Source organism: Zonotrichia leucophrys, chromosome 1 (assembly GCF_028769735.1).
Source record: "Zonotrichia leucophrys gambelii isolate GWCS_2022_RI chromosome 1, RI_Zleu_2.0, whole genome shotgun sequence".
NCBI classification, from domain to species: Eukaryota; Metazoa; Chordata; class Aves; order Passeriformes; family Passerellidae; genus Zonotrichia; species Zonotrichia leucophrys.
In genome coordinates this window covers 64,461,626-64,482,381 of record NC_088169.1, presented here as the reverse complement: position 1 = coordinate 64,482,381, position 20,756 = coordinate 64,461,626, and the positions used below count along the sequence as shown (strand labels likewise).

General features: G+C 40.9%; 1 protein-coding gene across 2 annotated transcripts in view; it reads left to right on the top strand.

The window, feature by feature from the left end:
* ATP7B (ATPase copper transporting beta) overlaps positions 1–17,114 on the top strand; it is a 40,752-nt gene extending 23,638 nt beyond the window's left edge. For both annotated transcript variants that reach the window (XM_064715271.1, XM_064715262.1), the window contains exons 8-21: positions 44–277; positions 466–557; positions 677–804; positions 1,884–2,038; positions 2,225–2,359; positions 3,227–3,421; positions 4,964–5,146; positions 6,686–6,884; positions 8,674–8,820; positions 9,898–10,040; positions 11,876–12,079; positions 12,190–12,307; positions 13,065–13,167; positions 15,063–17,114. In XM_064715271.1, coding sequence (XP_064571341.1) covers positions 44–277; positions 466–557; positions 677–804; positions 1,884–2,038; positions 2,225–2,359; positions 3,227–3,421; positions 4,964–5,146; positions 6,686–6,884; positions 8,674–8,820; positions 9,898–10,040; positions 11,876–12,079; positions 12,190–12,307; positions 13,065–13,167; positions 15,063–15,327 — 2,301 coding nt within the window. In that variant the 3' untranslated portion in view covers positions 15,328–17,114. The remainder of the gene's footprint in view (positions 1–43; positions 278–465; positions 558–676; positions 805–1,883; positions 2,039–2,224; positions 2,360–3,226; positions 3,422–4,963; positions 5,147–6,685; positions 6,885–8,673; positions 8,821–9,897; positions 10,041–11,875; positions 12,080–12,189; positions 12,308–13,064; positions 13,168–15,062) is intronic.
* Positions 17,115–20,756: the final 3,642 nt, after the last annotated feature.

Here is a 20,756-nt window from a genome sequence, read left to right as displayed (position 1 = left end):
GTTACTGATCTCAATGTGAGTCTGTCCCTGCTCGCACCAACAGTTCCTTGGTGGATGGTATTTTTATGTACAAGCTTACAAGTCCCTGAGGCACAAGACAGCCAATATGGATGTGCTCATCGTGCTGGCCACGACGATTGCTTATGTGTATTCCTGCGTGATCCTGATAGTAGCAATCCTTGAAAAGGCAGAGAAAAGCCCTGTCACTTTCTTCGACACTCCTCCCATGCTGTTTGTGTTCATTGCACTCGGCAGATGGCTGGAACACATAGCCAAGGTAACTCATCTTCACACAAATGTTGTGTATTTATGATAGGAGTAGAGTAAACTATTCAGAGGAATTTTGAATTCAGCTGTTTCTGGTGTAGTCTGTAAGATGAAAGGTTGTTTAGAGCTCATTGTGTTAAGTACATATGAGGATTTATATATTTCAACGTATCTTAAGCATTAATCTCTGTTTTTTAGGGCAAGACCTCAGAAGCTCTTGCTAAGCTTATGTCTCTTCAAGCCACAGAAGCCACTGTGGTGACTCTTGGACCTGGCCACTCTATTGTCAGGTAAGTATTTATTAATCAAATTCCCTTCAGCCTGCCTGGGTCACAGACTAGGCTTGATGCAGTTAACCTGAAAGCTGATAGCATAAGTAACCTGCCTGTTCTGCTTGTGTCTTTTGCAGGGAGGAGCAAGTACCTGTTGAACTGGTTCAAAGGGGTGATATTATAAAAGTTGTTCCTGGTGGAAAGTTCCCAGTGGATGGAAAGGTCATTGACGGCAGTTCTATGGCAGATGAGTCTCTCATTACTGGTAACTTCCCTTGTCTTACACAAAGAAGTGAAATCTTCTGGAACTCTTTATTACAAGAAAAGAGAGCAGACCCAACCCAAACACTGCTGTCTGAATAGCCACAGGATGCTGTGGCTTAATGGATGCTGTGGCTTTGTAAGCTTGAATTAAAATCCTGCATCTGTGCACACCCTAAAAAATTTCAGGTTTTCCACTCAGTCTGGCCACTTACTGACCTACTGATAGGATAAGTAGAGTCATAATACTGTTGTCCTTATTCCAGTGATCTGGCTGGAGTTTCTCCTGGAATGTATTTGTAGAGGTGATACCTTCTCAGAAATAAGTTCTAAAGGATGGTGTGGAAGTATTGATGAGATGCTGGAGTTTGTATGACAGGGCTCTCTCAATGAGCAAGGAGGGGGAAAGAAAGCCTTGAAATTTCATGTTTATTAAGGGTCACAGGACATTTTTACATCTTCTGAAATTTTAATTTCATTTTGTAAATATAGTAAGGATTCAATGCATTGTACAATTCTTATAAATAAACTAAAAGATATAAAAATTTGCATTGGCATTGGATTACTTGTTCTAGTTGGGAACAGGGACTCTTTTAGCTTCAGGGAATCAGTTGTTATCACTACCACTAAAAATAGAGAAAATAAAGATGTTCTAGAGCTAGTATTCATGCAGAGGTACCAGGAGAACAGGAGCTTTTCCACAGAAGAACTTTCTGGTCTTTGAAAACTCAGGGTCATGGAGATAAAACCAGATTTCTCAAACTCCTCTTGCTATACAAAGTGTTACTGGAGAAATTCCTAGAACTACCTTTTCCAACCAATTTGTTCCTTGCCCTTTTGGGGGATGGCTTACTGAAAAGTTATGGTCAAGGAAACAGCATTTCCTTTGAAATTAATCCTATAAAAAGGTTTATAACAGTATAACACTACCTATCCCTGTCTTCACCAGTCAGAGATAGCCAGTATGTGATTTCTGGTCATTATTGCATAGCCTACTGATTTTGCTAACATAGAATGAGCTGTGTGCTAATGGATTATGCTTTTAGGGGTATTGGCTCATTTATTCTTACCTTTTCTTTCCAGGGGAACCTATGCCAGTCATTAAAAAGCCTGGGAGCACAGTGATTGCTGGTTCTATAAATACATATGGCTCACTTCTTGTTAATGCAACTCATGTTGGTAGTGATACCACTCTGGCACAGATTGTGAAATTGGTGGAAGAAGCTCAAATGTCAAAGGTAAAAATAATGGAGAAGAAAACCTTGATCCCAGCTTTTGATTGAATAATAAAAAGATTATATGTTTTGATACTTATATACTTCAGCAAACTGTGTTTTTCCAGAACTATTGTGTATTTTCATCAACTCTGCATATTTATGTGTTTCAACCACAAACATGCAAATAACTGGGTTTATTTTTTATAGGCACCTATCCAGCAACTGGCAGATAAATTTAGTGGATACTTTGTTCCATTTATCATCATCATTTCAACTGTGACATTGATAGCATGGATCACAATTGGTTTCGTAAACTTTGATATTATTAAAAAATATTTTCCTGTAAGTAGTTTTATTATTATAACTGGATTTTTGTGTTGGGATATCTTCCAATGTAATTAAGATGCTTTTTCTATGTAGGGTTTGATGTTATAATCACCCTGAGAGGAACTCAGTTGGTTAGATAATAACACCAAGGTTGTGGGTTCAATCCTTGTATGGGCTTTTTACTTTAGGAGCTGGACTTGATGATCCTTGTGAGTTCCTTCCAACCCAGAATATTCTGTAAATACTTCTGTAAAACATGGTGTTTTCTACACAGAGCAGATAATGATGCTATTTAAAATCTCTCTTCAGGTATAAATATATTTTTGCATTTACCCTTTAGTTCTGTGTGGGGTTCTTACAAATGGAAATTATTCAGAGCATTTCTGAGCTAAACATTATCTATAGCTGTATTGCAAGGAGCTGAGTTATTCCTGTTATGTCTGAAATTTTTGTGGGCATTCCTGTTTCTGATGGCAGATAGTGGTTTTGGCTTGAGAAAGAAGCTGAGCTTCTGTTATCTTTAGGATGTGTATTTTCTATGCTCAGCAACTGAGAGGGGAGTCTGTGTATCAGAAAATAGCGTTCTCCTTTGCTAAGCTTTAAAGGAAATTCCCACAAGTTATGTGGCATCTGGGAGACTCAGAGCAGAAACAAACATTTGTATGCTTGAGCAGCAAAAAATCTAGAAAATAAACAATTCATAACATTGAACTTTGTTTAGCATTACAGTAACAATAATAGATTGATTTCCTGTACTGAGGTTTTCCGGATAAATGTGTTTCCTGAAATGACTGTGATTGATTGTACACCTATGTTATCTGCTGTCAGCATTCTTACATATCTTTCTTTAATTTTTCCCCCTTTTCTTCCCTCTTCTTGCAGAATCAGAGCAAAAACATTTCAAAAGCTGAAATAATACTGAGGTTTGCATTTCAAACCTCAATCACTGTGCTGAGCATTGCATGCCCTTGCTCTTTAGGCCTGGCTACCCCCACAGCTGTAATGGTGGGCACAGGAGTGGCTGCACAGAATGGAATTCTCATCAAAGGTGGAAAACCCCTGGAAATGGCACATCAGGTTAATACAGTTCATTCTGTACTTTTGTAGCTTACCCAGATATTGCTATATGAAATATAATAATTCCTCAGGAAATTCTGCATGTTCAAAGAAAGATGGTGGAAAGTTGTCCCTTCTTTTTTTCTTTTTTTTTTGGTCCGTTTTTTTTCTTTAATTGATTGCTGCTTATTGAGATTAAGAAGATAAATTGAACCTTCTTCAAATCAGTCACAGCAAAGTGTTGAAAGCCAACATACCCTACAATCTCATGACTATTAGGTTGCTAATCCTCTTCATGGCAATCTTCTTCATGCTAATCCTCTTCTGCAAAAGAGCCAATAATCCACTGAGTTTTTTCTTTCCTCTGAGACCTTTCATGAAATTCATATTGTTCATGATGAGTGGTTAAAAATTTAAAATGCAAGGAAAAAAAAAATTTTTTTGAAGTTGTTTTAGTGTATAGACAAGAAAGACAGAAGGGAGGCAGAAAAAAACCTTCAAAGACACAAAAATTATGCAAATAGGAGGAAGAGGTTGAAGGAGAAAGAGGTTTGACGTGTCCACAGCCACTGAAAAGAAAATGAATCAAAACCACGCTGTGATGGGCTATATTAGACATATGCAGAACATTTTAAGGAAGGAGGATGGTAACAGCAAGTTAATCAGACTGATAATTCTTGTTATTACTTGATCACAAGTTTTTCGAAGGATCACAAGTTTTTCCATGGATCACAAGTTTTTCCAAGTCTCTCGGAAAATATAAAAAAGACTGCTAATTAAGGCTGGAAGTTTTTACTTTTTGGATCCAAGCAAGGCTATGGTCAGGGCTTTGAAAATTAGGTGACCTGTGTGATTCTGCAAGGTTGGTGTGTTGGAATAGCTGGATATGGAATAAGTGCCTACTTTGCTAAGTTTGTGGGGTTTGTGTTTCTTTCTGCTGTGTTTATTTTCAGGATTAGAATTTACTTTATCTTTGAGTTCCAGTGTATGTGTGGCTGTGTTTTTTGGTTCATTTCTGATTCCTCAAGACCCATTGGCCTAGCTGACAAGTGATGGCTGAATTTGGTGAATAGCATGGCATCAATTTTGCTTAGGTTATTGTTTCTTGAACATCTTGCACACTTTACATCTTCTTTATGACCAAAATGCTTCCTGAGTACCCTTTCCTCAGTCATTGTTGATTAGAACTGCATTCAAAAAGTCCTCTTTGCATCACATACCTTGTGGTAAAAGTGATAAAGGTGCCATTACGTGACTCCTGCACGTGAATGCATGTTCTGTCCTTGTTGTATGCATCTCAGTCCTACACTGTTGCCTGGAATCCTGATATGGACACAGGATCATCTTGTAGCTTTATGAGGAATTAATAAGAAAGCATAAGGAGACCTGCTGTACAGATAGTTCAAGGTACCTAGAGGAATCCCAGCTTCTGTAGATTTATTCTGTCTTTGTGTGGCTATAGTCAACTGTTCATTAAAGTCTTGACTGTATTTATGCGCCATAACCATACCAGCATCCCTGCAAGTGCAGGGCTTAGGCAGTAACTGTGTTTCTTTCTTGCAGATCAAGACTGTGATGTTTGATAAAACTGGGACCATCACCTATGGGGTTCCTAAAGTCATGAGGGTGCTTTTGATGGGCGACACAGCTGTGCTGCCCCTGAAGAAGGTGCTGGCTGTTGTTGGTACAGCAGAGGCCAGCAGCGAGCATCCTTTAGGAGTGGCTGTCACTAAATACTGCAAAGAGGTACTTAGCCTTCCTATTTCATCCAGGGCCTGAAGGCATCAGTGAAAATGCAGCAATGTTGCATAAAATGATCAGGTTCCAGAGGAAAGAGCCTGCCTGAACAGTAACAGACTGGAAATCTGGGAGATTGCATGGTGGTGCATCTTGCTCTGGACATTACCAGACAGTGTTTATCTGAGCTGTACTTTTCTGGGAACAATGTGGAGTTCTGAAGGAAGATCTTGCTAAGTTTATCTTGAACTAAAGAGAAAATAAGGAATATATGCAGGAGGAATACTTATACTTAAAATAACATCATGAAGCAAATGTGTGTGATGACATTTATATTATCTGACTATAGTCACTTCTATTAGTCACTTGCTCATCTGAATAAATTAGCTTCAAAAGGCTTTGAAGCTTGAATATTAAACTGTAATATTTGTGAGTTTCACAAATGAAGTGATCAATGACTCAAGTCTTTGTAAATTTTACATGTCCTCAGAGGTCATTTATATATGTCATGTGTTCCTCAAGCTTCAGGGAGAAGTAAAACACAAGTCACCGTGAAAATAGGAAGCCTATGTAAATAAACAACTTATGTCTGCTAAGAAAAATCATTAATTGATTTAGGGAAAAATAGTTTTAAAAATATACCAAATTTTCTAGATCTTTCAGTGATAAGATTTAGAAGTAAAAACATAAATTTAGAAGGAAAAAGAGAATATAAGCAACAAACCAATTGCCTTTCCTGTGTTTTACATTTTTAATTTAAAATTTGTTTTAGTACCCTGACAGTTCTGTAGTCATCCCATGCAGAAGTTATTACTGGATCATGGCTTATATGAATTGTAATGCTATAGTGCTGGCTGATGTTCTTACCTCCTGCCTTGTTATCCCTGTGTTTTAAGATCACTGAGAGGTACATGTAGTTCCAGCTTTCAGAGACAACCGAGAATAACTTATTTACAAATTAATATTTTGTATTTTGTAGCTTGTAGGGTCCTGATAATCCCTTTATCTCATCTTGAAGGTACTCACTGGCATCTCTCCCTAACTCAACAGAAAAACCCAGTTTCCCTAACATCCAGACAGATCCCTCCAGGAATCAGATACAGTTTTTCACTGTACTCTTACATATATACAAAAAGGTCTGATCCACCACAGGCAGTTGTCTGTGAGGTTAATTAGAAGTTGCATCATTTGTAAGCTGAGTGGCTTAATGTTGAAATATTTCTCTTTCGTTCCTAGTCTTGGCGGAAGTAATGAACCACTAATCTAATTTTTTCATCCTTGAACTACCAGAAAAAGCTGTTCTTTGTGGTTTGCTCCTGCTAGGGCTGAGACCTGGCTGTGATCTGTATGGCTTTCTAGAAGTCTAAGCCACAGCACATCCAGAGCATCCTTATTTTTAGTTCTGTGCCACTGATACTCCCGGCTAGTTTTCAGTTGGTCAGTCATTGCCAAGGGGAGGAATGAGGCCTCTTTTTGGCAAGAGTTATCTAATGTTTGTACCCCACATGGGCAGCACAGATTGATGGTGGCCTCTGGTTACATCTTCAGGAGCTTGGCACTGAGAGCCTGGGATACTGCACCGACTTCCAGGCAGTCCCAGGCTGTGGTATCAGCTGCAAGGTCGGAGGAGTTGAGGCCGTCCTTGGCACAGCTGAGGAAGCTCCCAATAAGCTGGATGCTAACAGGAGTGGGGACAGCAGTGCTCCTCTGGGAGATAATGGAGTTATCCCACTCTTGGAACCACAAGGTAAGTGATTATCTACCCTGTGCTGCCCCTGTGCTGGCTGCAGTGTGGGGGAGAATGAACCAACAGCACCGACCCCTACCAGGCTGTGTACAAGAGAAAGGTGGACATGGGGCAGAAGAAGGCAAAGAACAGGAGGGGCAAAAATGTGCCTTAACGAAAATTGAAGCTCTCTCTGTCGGTTTTTAGGCTGTTTGAAGGGCCTGAAAAGGCCCGGAGTGGCCTTGGGGCAGCCCGCGTATCGAAGGACGAGAAGAGGCTTCAGTTCTTCTTTCGGTTTTTATGTTTATTAATTGTTTATCTAAAAGATGTTCTTTCAGCCCGACAGAGGTCTGCTCAGCAGTCAGCCATGAGCACACTGTGCTGCCCTCCGGGCAGCCACCTATCTTTATACCCATTGTTACATGTACAATATTTATCATTTTTCCCCAATACCATTTATTCTTATTGTCGGGTGCACTTTTAGTAATAACCAATCCAAAAGTGCCACCATCACCAAAGAAGATGGAGGAGAAGAAGAAGAAGAAGAAGGACAGGACACGCCCCAATTCCTCCATCTTACTTCTCTAAACCCCCCTGTACATAAATCCTAAACCCTGTGTCTCACCTTCTAATTAACTAATCCCTTCACCATTCACCCCGGTGAAGTCCTCCTGTCCTCATACAGGTGTCGTCTCCTGTGTAGGATCAAAGTCCAGCCACCAGACACTTCTGGCAACATTCCAGGACTCCCGAGCCCCCCAAGGGTGGTCTCGGTGGCTCGGCACCTCAGGACTGAGGTGCTGAGATCCCACACTCTCCACAACTCTTGATCTCTCTCTGCAATTCAGAAACTTAACTGAGAATTAGGTACAGTGATGGGTACTTGAAAATTCCATATAATACATGGACAATAAGGCATACCCAGCAATATTCCTTTTGGACAGAAGAATGGTTCAGCAGACAGCAAAGTTTGCATTATCTTCCCATTTAAAGCTGTTACTTTTTGCAACTTTTTATATCCTACTCTTTAGTTCCATATTAACTTGGACCCTTTGTCTCCTATTCATACACCTCTCAAGGCACTTAATTAAAAAAAAACAAAAACAAAACGCAAACCTATTCAGCAGATGCAAAACAAAATGTGCAACATCTGAAAACTTATTTTACTGCCTGATAGTTTTGATTAGGCCAATAAAATTCAGGTTTGTTTCAGATTCTCTGGATTCCACTGTGCTATTTTGTAGTGTAGGAGAGAAAGAAAAGGTATTTAAAGCCTTCCTTAAGGAGCTCATCAGTTCTCTTCAGAAGGCTGTGGTGCTCTTGACCTTTTTGAGAAAGCTCTTAGAAAAATTAAATAAATGAGAACTTCAATCATCAGAACTGTGCCATTTGTGAATGGTGCTAATGCAATATTTTCTCACCTGCTTATATGGTTCTTGTGAAGTTGGATTGGACTCATAATGAGGTGCATTGTTTGTTAGAACTACACTACTTTTTTCTTGTCAGAAATAGCTTTTATATTTGAAAGTCATTAGTTGTGAGAACAAAGCAGGATGGCATTAACTAAATGTGTGTACCGTGCTTCTTCAAAGAGACAATGCCAGCTGACAAAGGCAAACACGAGCAAGTGCTTCCATTAAGTCCATGACACAGTTTTGTGTGTAAAGAGGCACAAATTGAATCTTGAAAGAGAAAACTTTTATCAGACTGTCTTCAGGCAGTGCCTCCACCGAACTTGTCTTCCTCAAACATCTCTGCTTTTGTACACTGCTTTTGAGATGCTCATTTTTCTTTTTGTCTGTGCACAAAGGTCCATCAGCTTCTCAGAAATACTCGGTGTTGATCGGAAATCGTGAGTGGATGCGACGCAATGGCTTGAATATTGCAAATGATGTAAATGATGCAATGACAAACCATGAAATGAAAGGACAGACTGCCATACTAGTGGCTATAGATGGTAACTGCTCTTGCTTTGAGTGTCTTAGCAAATATGAGTCAATCCTACTGCAGAACAGATTAAAACAATCTGAAGCAGTTGATCACTGGCTTAGTGTTAAGAAACTACTAATCTTTTAGTGCAGAACTGCTTGTGTACTGTGAAGTATCAAAGTGTTCTTAAAAGAAGCTTTTACCACTGAACAGTGTTTATAAGGTTTTGTTGTGTACGTTTTAATTTAAGAATTAATTTCTGTACCCACTATTGTCTAGGATCATTGTTCAAACAAGCAGTGCCAATTATGGTGCCATCTCCAATCCTAATTTAGGCCAGTTAAGGATCATGGACCAACCTATCACATCACTGGTTTCAAAACATGCATAAATAAACATGCATGAATAAACATGGTGGCTCATTAGATCAGTCAAGTGAGTTTTGCCAGTGGGGTTCTGTTCTGTACCATGCAGAAAGAGATCCCAGACAATACCTTGATATGAGAAATTATTACAATGGTGACAGATTGCCAGCACACCTGTGATCTTGAAATGAGGCCAATGATTCCTTTACTGAACAAATATTCTTGGTGCCCCTAGAGAGCAATTTTTAAAGGCATTTGCTTGTGAAGGAAGTATCGATGCACCTTTGAGCCAGTGCACTGGAGGGCACTGCAAGGCACTGCAAGACTTCTCAATGAAAGTAATTAATTCTAGTAGAGATTCAACCCTGAAAGACTAGGAGACATAAAACCAGACTCTATATGCTTCCTCTTGGAGGAGTGGCTTTAACATCTGACCTGGGCACAAACACCAACACTTTCTCTGACCAACTATCATATTTGTCCATGCCATAAAACATAGAAGTCAGGCTTGTTTAAAAGCTACTTTCCTCCTCATCTTCCTGATCCCTAAATATCTGAAACAGGAAAATGATAAGAAGAAGAGACCAGCAGTGAGAGAGCTGCAGACACAAGTGTCAATATTGCTCAGAATGTGTTATTTCACAGTGTTATTTCAGTGAGATGGAGGGGGAGCTCTGTTCTCTTGGTGCCGCTTTGCCTCCCACAGCTCTCTCTGACGGAGGATGTTTCCATTGGTGCAGGTGCATTGTGTGGAATGATCGCCATAGCAGACACTGTCAAGCAGGAGGCAGCCCTTGCTGTGCACACACTGCAGAGCATGGGAATAGACGTGGTGCTCATAACGGGGGACAACAGGAAAACTGCAAAAGCCATTGCTACTCAGGTATCTGCTTCTCTGTGGTTCAAAAAGCTACATGATGAGGTTCTAGAACTCCTGTTTGCCCCAGTGAATTTGAAGCAGGAGCTTCAGTTTCCCTGAAACTGTGGTTTCCCTGGATATATTAAATGAAGACAATTTTTTCTTGAACTGGACTGAAAATCAGGTCAAGTGCTATGGCAGAGTAGAGGGCAGTGGCTATGTTAAGATCCCACTGTAGACATGCAGTCAGTACTTCTCCAGAGTAATGGAGTTTCTTGCAGTAATTGGTTGCTGGACTGAAGTGTCCTGTTTCCCTTCACTGAAAGGCAGGCCTCTTTGGTTAGTGATGAAGAAAAGTTCCTTGAAGATCCAGTCCTGGTCACAGTTAGGCAATCCGCAGTGTGGATTTTTCATTATCTTAAGGGGTAACATAACAATATGAATTATTGCTAAGAAGCATAGCAGTCTAAAGGAGGTTGGGTTTATATTTTTCCCCGTGTAAATGAAAAGTCAGATTCTCACTCTCCTTTGCTGTGTTTCCACCCTCTCAATCTTCCTTTCCCTCTTTCCCTTTGCATTGGTTTACTTCTAACCTCTTACCATGTGCCGCTTTGCTTTCCTCAGGTATCCCACCACACAGCTGACTCAGCCAGCACTGTGCTATGCACGCTCTTCTGTGCTCTGAGGTCTGTTTTGTTTCTCCATGTGATGCTTTAATCCTCCTCCTTCTGGCTTTTACACTTTTGCTTTTGTGTTCAGTTATGATAAAGTGCTTTCCCACCCAATTTTCTTCATCAAAGGAAAAAAGTTTTCAGAAACAAGCTTGAATTTATGGTTCCAGGAACATAGATGAATGTTCTAAACAAGCTTATTTTGTGTCAACCTACATTTTCATTGAATTTTTGGAACGTTCTTTCCAATAGAAAGAAATGGTAAGCAGTTTTAAAAACGTTATAAAATGTTACTTTTCAAAAGGTTTAAAGAGAGCTCCTATCTTCTGTGGTGAGAAGCTGCTTCTGCCTGGTGAGGCAGCCAAACAAAGGGCATTATCCCAACACTATTTAATAAACTCATCTGTTTTCCAACTACAACAGTAGAGCCATTGCTAGCAACTCCATATAAGCTACCATGTGGATGGGTAGAAGCATTTAGCCAGCCATTTGCTTCATTTTTATAATCTCCCTGAGACCTGCACATACTTCTTGTCTCTGTTTCCTCTGCTGTAACTGCTTGATCATACATGGTTCGTGTGTTGCATTATCTGCTTGAAGGCTCTGCAGAGGAATCCGCACACCTGGATTGATGGGCTGAGGCCAGGTGTGTGAGGTTCAAAAAGGTGAAGTATCAAGTCCTGCACTTGGGTCACAACAGCCCCTGCAGCCCTGCGGCAGAGGGGCTGAAAAGCTGCTCAGCACAAAAGGACCTGGGGGTCCTTGACAGCAGCTGAACATGATCCATCTGTGCCCAGGTGGGTAAGAAGGCCAGTGGCATCCTGGCCTGGATCAGCAATAGTGTGGCCAGCAGGACCAAGGGAAGTGGTGGAGTCACCTCTCCTGAAGGTATTTAAAAGACAAATCTTTGTTGCTGGGGCAGTGGAGCTCCAGAAGCCATGCAGGGCTTGATGTGAAGGGCAGAGTATGGTTTGCCAGCATCTCTGCTGTAGGAGGGTGCTGTTATCAATCCTGTTCTTATGCCAAAGGTGTGTTGCTCTTCAGTTTTCTGTGTAGCCTGCAAATGTTGACTTCACCAGAATCAGTTTGGTTGATATTCCTGTTTGCCCCTTCACCTAGAACACCAAATGGCTCTTCCTTCCAGCATGAAGCATGTCACCAACATGGGCTGTCTTTCTTTGTACGTAGGTTGGGATCAAAAAAGTCTTTGCAGAGGTTCTTCCTTCTCACAAGGTTGCAAAGGTCCAGGAGCTCCAAAATGGAAAGAAGAAGGTTGCAATGGTTGGTGATGGAGTCAACGATTCCCCTGCACTAGCCAAGGCCGATGTTGGAATTGCAATTGGAACGGGCACCGATGTTGCCATTGAAGCTGCAGATGTTGTTCTTATCCGAGTGAGCACTACAGTTTTGGCCTGTCCGCTTTTATCACTCACACTCCTCATTTTGGTTTAGTTTTCTGAAGACTGCATGTGGAAAACTTTCAGTGCTCTTCTGTCTTGCAGAATGATTTGCTGGATGTAGTTGCCAGTATTCACTTATCCAAGAGAACAGTTCGAAGAATACGAATAAATCTGATTCTTGCCTTAATTTATAATCTGCTTGGAATACCCATAGCAGCAGGTATGTGACTGCAAGAGCTCAGCTTGTCAGACAGCAGCACAGTTGGTCTCTGTGGTGCCTCCTATAGGATTTGCTTACCTGCTCAAGGAACCAAAACCAGGTTCCTAGATTATTTAAAACTTGGTAGGAGGAGGGTGAAATTGATACACAATACATTCTTTTTTTTTTTTTTTTGCTTGCCTCTAAGGAAGAAATACTTCTAGATGAAATTAAAACTATGCTCTTACTTTATATAGTGGTACTTGGGGATTAGTATATTCAAACCCAGCTCTAATCAGATGTGCCATCTTACTTTTGGGTACTCCCTCTTTTATTTGCCCTGAATCACACATATTCTCTCCTACTGCTTGTAGTCTTTATGCCTCTGTCAGACATTTTATCATGCTCTAAATTCCTACTTAAAACTTACTTCAAGTATTCCTTGTTTTGTTTATGAGTAACTTCTCCCTCCTTTTCCTGTTCTACTGCCACACCTTTCTGTTGCCTTTGCTGTGTTTCATATGTGCAGAATACCTGGAAAGGACAAATAGTCTTGTGGCTGCAGTCTTGTGCCTGTATGGGTGCAATGGTCATCCCTTGCAATGGAAGGGACATATTTAGTAATGAGTGAGTAAATACATGTATTGATCCAGTTGTGTTTCTGGAGGTCTCAGCAGTTGTGTTGTAGACCTGCTGACCTGTTCTGTGCTGTGCAGGGGTGGAAATGCCTGTGCTGGGATGAGCAGCTCTGACTCATGTCCATGTGATTTTTTCCTAGGTGTGTTCATGCCTGTTGGTCTCGTGCTTCAGCCTTGGATGGGGTCAGCTGCAATGGCAGCTTCTTCTGTGTCTGTCCTGCTGTCCTCACTGCAGCTGAAATGGCAAGTTGTCTTGTGTTTATCAGCTGGGGAGCTGTGGCAGTACTGAGCCTGGGGCTCAAGTGAGACACCCTTTGGGCTTTCTACATCTAAAAGTCCCTGGAAGTCCATTAGCTTGTGATTGCTCTGTCTGATCCTTGGCTCCAAAAGAGACAAGTGTCACTATTATGAATTTACCTGGACTAAGACAGTATGCAGTGTGCTTTAACTTGCAGCTAAAAGTGTGACTGGATGTCACCTGGGACCATGTGGTGGAGATTTAGTTCAATACCAAGTAAAGTAATGATCAGGAGGTTTTGCTGTGAATATCAAGTGAACACCTAGTTGGAAAGATAATTCTCCATAAGGTAACAATAGATTTTGAAAAAAATATTTGTACCGGTTTGGTTCTTATTTTTGTCTATTTAAGTTAGCCAGAGAGAAACAGGGAAGCAGTGTTTAAATTTATTCTTTTGCACCTTGCTGCAGATAGGGCATCTCTCTTTATTTTTTTGGAAGCAAACCAGTTTCTGATCTACAAGAAGATTTTTCAAGTTCTGTTCATTTTAATGCTACATTTTTTTGGGTACCCTTTTTGGCAGTTACAGTGGACCTCTTCTTCTTAACAGCATAGAAAGCAAACACCTTTCAAGAATAAGACTTTTTGTGGTGTCTGAAATTGATCCAAACCTTCACATATTTCTAATGTAGCTGGGGTCTCCTGTACGTTACAGTATAGTGTAGTACAGTATGGTATAAACTAATGTTCCAAATATGGGAAATCTGTTCCTACATCATGTTTCTTATCCTGCAAATGCTCAGTGAGATCACAACATAAATACAAATGACATACATACATGTCTGTTTGCAGTCAGCCCTACCACTACAGGATTTTCATCCTAAAAGGTTTCAGTATATAGTTATCCAAAGGATGAGAAATTTCTATAACAGGATTCCTTAATTCTCCCATTTCTTTTGACCTTGTTCGAATTTCATTAAGTATCACACACCATTTTAGGTAGATATTGAGAACCCCCTAAAAATATTTGGCTTCAGACTTATGGAATCTCTCTTACAGTATACATTTTAGGACAATAATCTTTCTTGAAGCCTCAGATGAGATGAATAGAACTTCAGGTTCCAAGGAACACAATGGTGCATATATATATGTGAAGAAGACCACACATCCTTGCCATTTCTGGGATTTGACTTAGTATGCATTGAATCAGAAAGTGATTTTTGTGTCATTGAGTCCATTTACCTGCAATTGTCTTAGAAGGTATAGAACATTCTAATAATTCAGCAAACTCATGATTTTTATTAAAGATCCTCACTTTGAGAGTCCCTCTCTTTTAATATTTAAATGTTTTAAAGCCATGTGATGAGTACTCTTGGCTATTTAACACTGTGCCTGAAGTGCATGGAATCATAGAATAATCTGGGTTGGAAAAGACCTTTAAGTCCAACCTTTAACCTGGCACCACCAAGTCCACCACTAAACCATGTCCCTAAATGCAACAGAAGAGTGCTCCATCAGTGGTATGTGGTCTTGAATGACTGAAAACTCAGATTGAAAACATCTTGAGGAGTGTTCTGCATTTCGCCATCATCCTCCCTTCTGTGCTTGTCCTGGCTTGAGAGAATTGGCAGGCTCAAAATTCAAGTAGTAATAAAAATTATTATTCTGTAACTGATTTTTGAGACCCTTACACCTCTTGGCACCACACATTTTAAATTAATTGTGAGCTATTAGATAGGAAATTTAATTTAAACATATATAATTAATCTATAAAGTTATTTTTTCTATATAAACACTTGCAATACATTTAGGTTATCAGAAGTTTCTGATTTGTTCCAGTGCCAGATGCTTTACGCATTGACCTCTTGTTGTAAATACCTTCTCTCTTTCTCTTTCTCAGTTACAAGAAGCCAGACACAGAAAGTTACGAGGCACAAGCTCAAGGCCGCATGAAGCCACTCACTCCTTCTCAAATCAGCGTTCACATTGGAATGGACGATAGGAGGAGGGACTCTTCCAAACCATCTCCTTGGGACCAGACAAGCCAAGTGTCCCTCTCCTCCTTGGCTTCAGACAGGCTGCCCAGACGCAATGGCCTCATCCAGGAGGAAGGGGGCAAGTGGTCATTGCTCATAAACGGGGCAGATGAGGAGCAGTACATCTGAAGCTCTGGACACTTTGTACTGGGGGAAAATGTTCCTCCTCCCCAGCCAGGGGAGGCCCTGACTTATTTCATCAGCAGCTTCAGTGTTGTAAGTGAAGTATTCCTTCAGCTCGTGAGACAATTGAAACTCAGCTCAGTGTTGGGTTCTATGGGTTGTGGTTTTTTTTCAGGTCACCAGTTATTTCTAGTTATGGAAATAATCTGTGCCACTGTAATGAACTGGCTTGTTTGCACACAGCATTTAGTGAAATAATGTAAAATTGTAATTTGCAGAGTCTGAAAGAGTTTCTCTGTGACTCTTTGCTAGGAACCAAATTTCGTATTTTTCACTCTTTAAAACTTTATTACTTCAACACCACATGAAGCAAGAATATTTTCAGAGCTGCCAAATATTAATTTGTGTCTAAATGAAATTAGCAATGGCATAAGGAACTCTGTGGTCAGAATTTGAATTTTTACACAGAATCCTAACTAATCATGTCACTGTGAGAACACTTTGTATTTAGGATTCATGGAATCTCCTGGGACCAAAAATGCTTTGTTATCTCACCTGCTTCAACTCTCTGAAAGGTCTTTTTCAAAGATTTTCACTGCTTTGAGGTATTGCATCCTTTTGATGCACATTTCTACTGCTCTCTTTGATTTCTCTTTTGCTCCATATGAGCCCCTTTCCCCTTTTTCTTGCACAAGAGATCTTCTATGAGTTATCATTATGTTTAGAGATATTCCTGTTTGGGACAAACTCCTTTAAGTCACCAGGAACCTTTCCATTCCAATTGAAATCCATAAAGCAGAACAGTTCCTGGTCCCAGTTATCCAAGATACCTTGCTGGACCCCAGGGAGCTCCTCAGAGTTGGGCAGTTGTCTGTCTCTTTCCTCTGACAGAGTGAAGAATTTATGCCAGTGTGAGCAAAGGTGGTATTTACCTTGGCATGACTGAGCAGAACTAGCACTGGTGTGACTCCAGTGTAGCTGAACAGGGTGAGATTATTGCATAACTTAACCCCAGCTTGCTGGTTGCTTAAAATGCAGCTGGAAGTTTGAATTTTAAAGGTGGAAAAATGGCCTTAAAGTGGGCTTCTATTTGCCATCATATGAATAAATGACAGGACCTGAACTAAGAAAATTTGTAATTTAAATTTGTATTTATTTTTTGCATTGGTTTTAGTTCCCCTCTTTACTTCAATGAGAAATCAAAGTACTGGACACCCTTTTTTTTGCTTTAACATCTTTACCAAAGCTTGCAGTAACTTCATCCCTGTGGATGTCAGATTCACCCTTTAACACTTTTTAGAGTCAGGATAGTAGGAATCAACAGCTTTGGGGAACTGGATGCAGTCCCAGAGCACTGTGTTGTCCAGCTATGGGACTCTGATGTAAACAGAGTTTTATAGTCAAATTTAGAAACTGAAAGAAGAGGAAATACATTGCTAAACAACATGAAATAACTACTTCTTTTCATTGATTGAAATATAGAGCTGTTTCTAACACGGGTTCAAATCCTGCTTCTCCTAATGTAAAAATGAAAAACAAGTCAGAGAGAAACAGAATTGTTCTTAAAACATTGGATCAGTCTTCCCTTTTTCTCAGCACTGTATTAAATATAATTACAAATCAGTTTTAAAACTCTCTATAAGTAGAGATTACTTTCACAGAACACACACTTTTCAAACATGCCTTAGGTGCATGTCCCCGTGGGAAAGAGGGTCTGAAGTTTTACTATTCTGTATTTTCTTACCAGTCCTTACAGTAAAAATGTGCTTTGGTTTTTTTTAAAAAAAATTAAACAAATGACTGTGCGTCTTTTTTTTTTTCTTTTTTTTTTTTTTTTAATTGAGGGGTTCAGAATAAAAAGGGCATAGAGAGATTGTTGGATTGCAGGGTACCTATGCACAAGGTTTTGTGACTGCGTTGTGATCTGTTTTAGGCAGGATATTTAGGAGGGAAAAAGAGGCAGTGTTGTTTCATGTTGAGACAGGTGAGGTTGCAAACATGTTAAAGGGTGGAAATAGGATTCAAAATCATCTTGGGGAATTGGACAGAACCAGGAAACTTTGCAAACAGAACAGAGAGGAATTAAAGGCCAACGTAGCTGGAAAAGGTCGGGTAGTTGTCTGGCACTCATTTTGTCACCCATTCTAACAACACAGTGATCCTGCAAAATGGAGATAAACATAGAGAGGTATAAAGATTGAATTACCCATATGACAAAATACCTCATTCTGTTCTGCTCTGGAGAGGCATGAGCTGAAACAACAGGTCTAGTTTTATATGTCATGCTTGTTAGGAAAAAACAGTTCAGAGAAGAGCAATGAGATTTAACAGAAATCTAGAAAACGTGAGAATGTTTGAGAATGAGAATGAGAAATAGAAGAAGATTGATGGAATTTGAGTAATTTTGCTTACAGAATACCATAAGGAAATACAAGTGTCAAGATAGAAAGAGAACAATTTGTTCCTTTCATCTTTTCAGTGTCTTTTATGTTCATGGTGAATAGAACAAGAAAATAATAGGCTTATTTAACCAAAGAATATTTAGATTAGTCACTAGGGAGGAACTGTGTAACAGAAAAGATTGTGGAGCACTGGAAGATGTTTCAGAGAGGGTCTCTTCAGATGGCAATCACGCACATATTTGGTGATAATGTGTTAGTCAGAGGTGAATCCTCCCATGGGGCAGGCAGCTGCCCTACACCAGCTCCTGGCCTTCTCCCCAGATGGGCTTTCTCTTATTTCTGTGAAAGTAGTATGAACCAAAAATTATTGGAGTAGAGGACTGACCACACTATCCTGTTTTCAAGAAGTGCTGAAGAACCTGACTTATTTCATACTTGAAATGAACTGGATAAGTTTTGCTCATTATATTTGCATAATGTCTTAGGCTTTAAATGGCTGTGAAACTTGCATAAATCCTGGAATCATAGAATGGTGTGGGTTGAAAGGGTCCTTAGAACTTATCTAGTCCAACTCTCCTGCCATGAGCAGGGGCACCTTTCACTAGACTGGGTTACTCAGAGCTCCATCCAACCAGTTTTTGAACACTGCCAGGGATGGGGCATCCACAGCTTCTCTGGGCAGCCTGTGCTGTGGCTCACCACCCTCACAGTAAAGAATTTTTTCCTAATATTTAATTAACCTCTGTCAGTTTGAAGCCATTCCCCCTTGTCTCATCACTACATGCCCTTGTCAAAAGTCCCTCTCCAGCTCTCCTGTAGCCCCCTTTAGGCCCTGGAAGGTGCTCTAAGGTCTCCTTGGAACCTTCTTGGCTCCACGCTGAACAGCCCCAACTCTCTCAGCCTGCCTTCATGGCAGAGGCTCTCCAGCCCTCTGATCAGCTTCATGCCCTCCTCTGTAGCTGTTCCAGCAGTTCCATGTCCTCCTTGTGCTGGGGGCCCCAGAGCTGGATGCAGCACTCCAGGTGGGGTCTCAGAGTGGGGCAGAGTGGAGAATTCCCTTCCCCGTGCTGGCCATGATGCTCTGGATGCAGCCCAGGATATGGTTGGCTTTCTGGGCTGCAAGCACACATTGCTGGGTCATGTTAAACTTCTCATCAACCAACACCTCCAAGGCAAAAATGTCTATGAGAAAGTTAGAATAGTTATACATAGTCAAGAAAAAGAAATAGAGGTGACAGTCCTAACACTTGTGGTCATGTGCTCTTGTTAAACTTGAGCTCCTGGTGCTCACCCAGTCTCACTTTGGGGGGTGTATGAGGTGGAGCTCAGTGTTTGCATGTCTGCATGCAATGTAATTGCAAACTGTCCTTATCCCCACCGGGCCCACTGCCTGCAGCCCCAGCAGGGTGAGGTCCTGCCCGGCGCTGCTGCCTGTGCTGGCCCTGCAGCAAAAGAGCTGGAGGAAGGTGCCTGAGAGGATGGACTCGTGGACTCCCTCAGCTTGGTGCTCAGCAGTGTGCCACACTTGTCTTCTTTCCTAGGACTGAGTATTTTGATGGATAATACAGTATATGGAGCAACGTTTCAAATCCCAGTTTTGTTCTTAGGTGTCTTCATTGTGCGTGCTCTCCCAGCACGACTCAGTTGCTGCCTCTCTGATGGTAAGTGTTGATACATCTGATGATTTACAGGGGCCATCCAGTTATTTTGCTCTGGGAAAACTTTGTGAGTCCTTTGTTGTAACTTTTAAATTCTTTTTTAATGAACACAGAAGACATTAAATGAATCAGATCTTTGACTTCCATGATATTTTTAGTGCAATAGCTCAGGAATACTGTTACCTATTAAGTTTTTCAGTTGTTTTTCTTCTCTTGTTATAGTTTGCCACACAATTTTTTGGTGCCCTAAGTTCACAGGAAAGAAATGATTCTATTTAATTTCCTCCTCCTTTCCCCTTTTTTTTCAAGCAAATAAGCTGTCTGATTTCTATCTGAGCTGATTACAACCTTTCTCTAAGTACTCGTTCAACAATTATATTTTCTCTAAATGCACTTGTGTGTGAAGAAAAAGAATGAGTAGGTGGTGAAATTATAAAATGGTGTGCAGGGATGTGAAATCAGATAACACTGAAATGTCGGATTTAATTTCCTCTGCTAAGATGCCAACAGCAAGCCTGTTGGTTTTCAGTGGGGAATGGTTTGAGAGTCACAACAAAAGAAGTGGTGAAGCACAAAACATCCTGCTCACATGTGAGTCCCAGACAGACACAGGCACAGGAGGAGACAGATTAACTCCTCTCCTTGTCTCTAGTTAAAAGCACCAAGGCTTTGCAGGCAAGTACAGCCCGCCCACAGGCTCTCCGTGCAATGATCTGATTTTCATGACTGATTTACCTTCATGCTTAAAAGGATGATTTCTGAAGTCTCCCCTGGTGCTGCAGGCGAAGGTGCAGGGATGTGGCAGGGGGAGGTGTGTGTTGTTTTCCCCCAGGTGGAGGTGTGTGCCCAGGGAGTGTGTGCTGGTCAGTGCTGAGCAGGTCTGTGCTCCGGGGGGAGGTTTGGGTCTGGGGCTGTGCCACTCAGCAGCCAGGAGGCGCTCACCTCGTGGGGCACCAGGAGATGTCACTGCATGTCCAGTACAAGCCTCAGAAACCCCTTAATCTGCAAAGCATCTGAACATCTGGTTACTAGCAAGGGGAAAAATATTAAGGGACAGTTTAATTCATGTCTAAAATTTTGGTCTGACAATATTATATAGTCCAGGAAGAGATTTTAGGCTAGTGTGTGTTTGCCTTGAACTCTGAATTGGTACTTTGATGCTTAAGTAAATCCTGAGTTGCTCAGATGTGACTGCTGAAATTGCTTCCTTTTTCCTTTGACAAGCTGAGATCCAAGGAGAAAAGCCATGCTGCAGGAAGCCAAAGCAAGGTGCCAGCATCCTCAGGACAAACCTGCACCTTGTGGTGCGAGTTTGAACTCCCCAATTTAGGGGAGCTGAGGGGGCAAGACTGCTTGGTTGGTGGGGTTGTGTTTT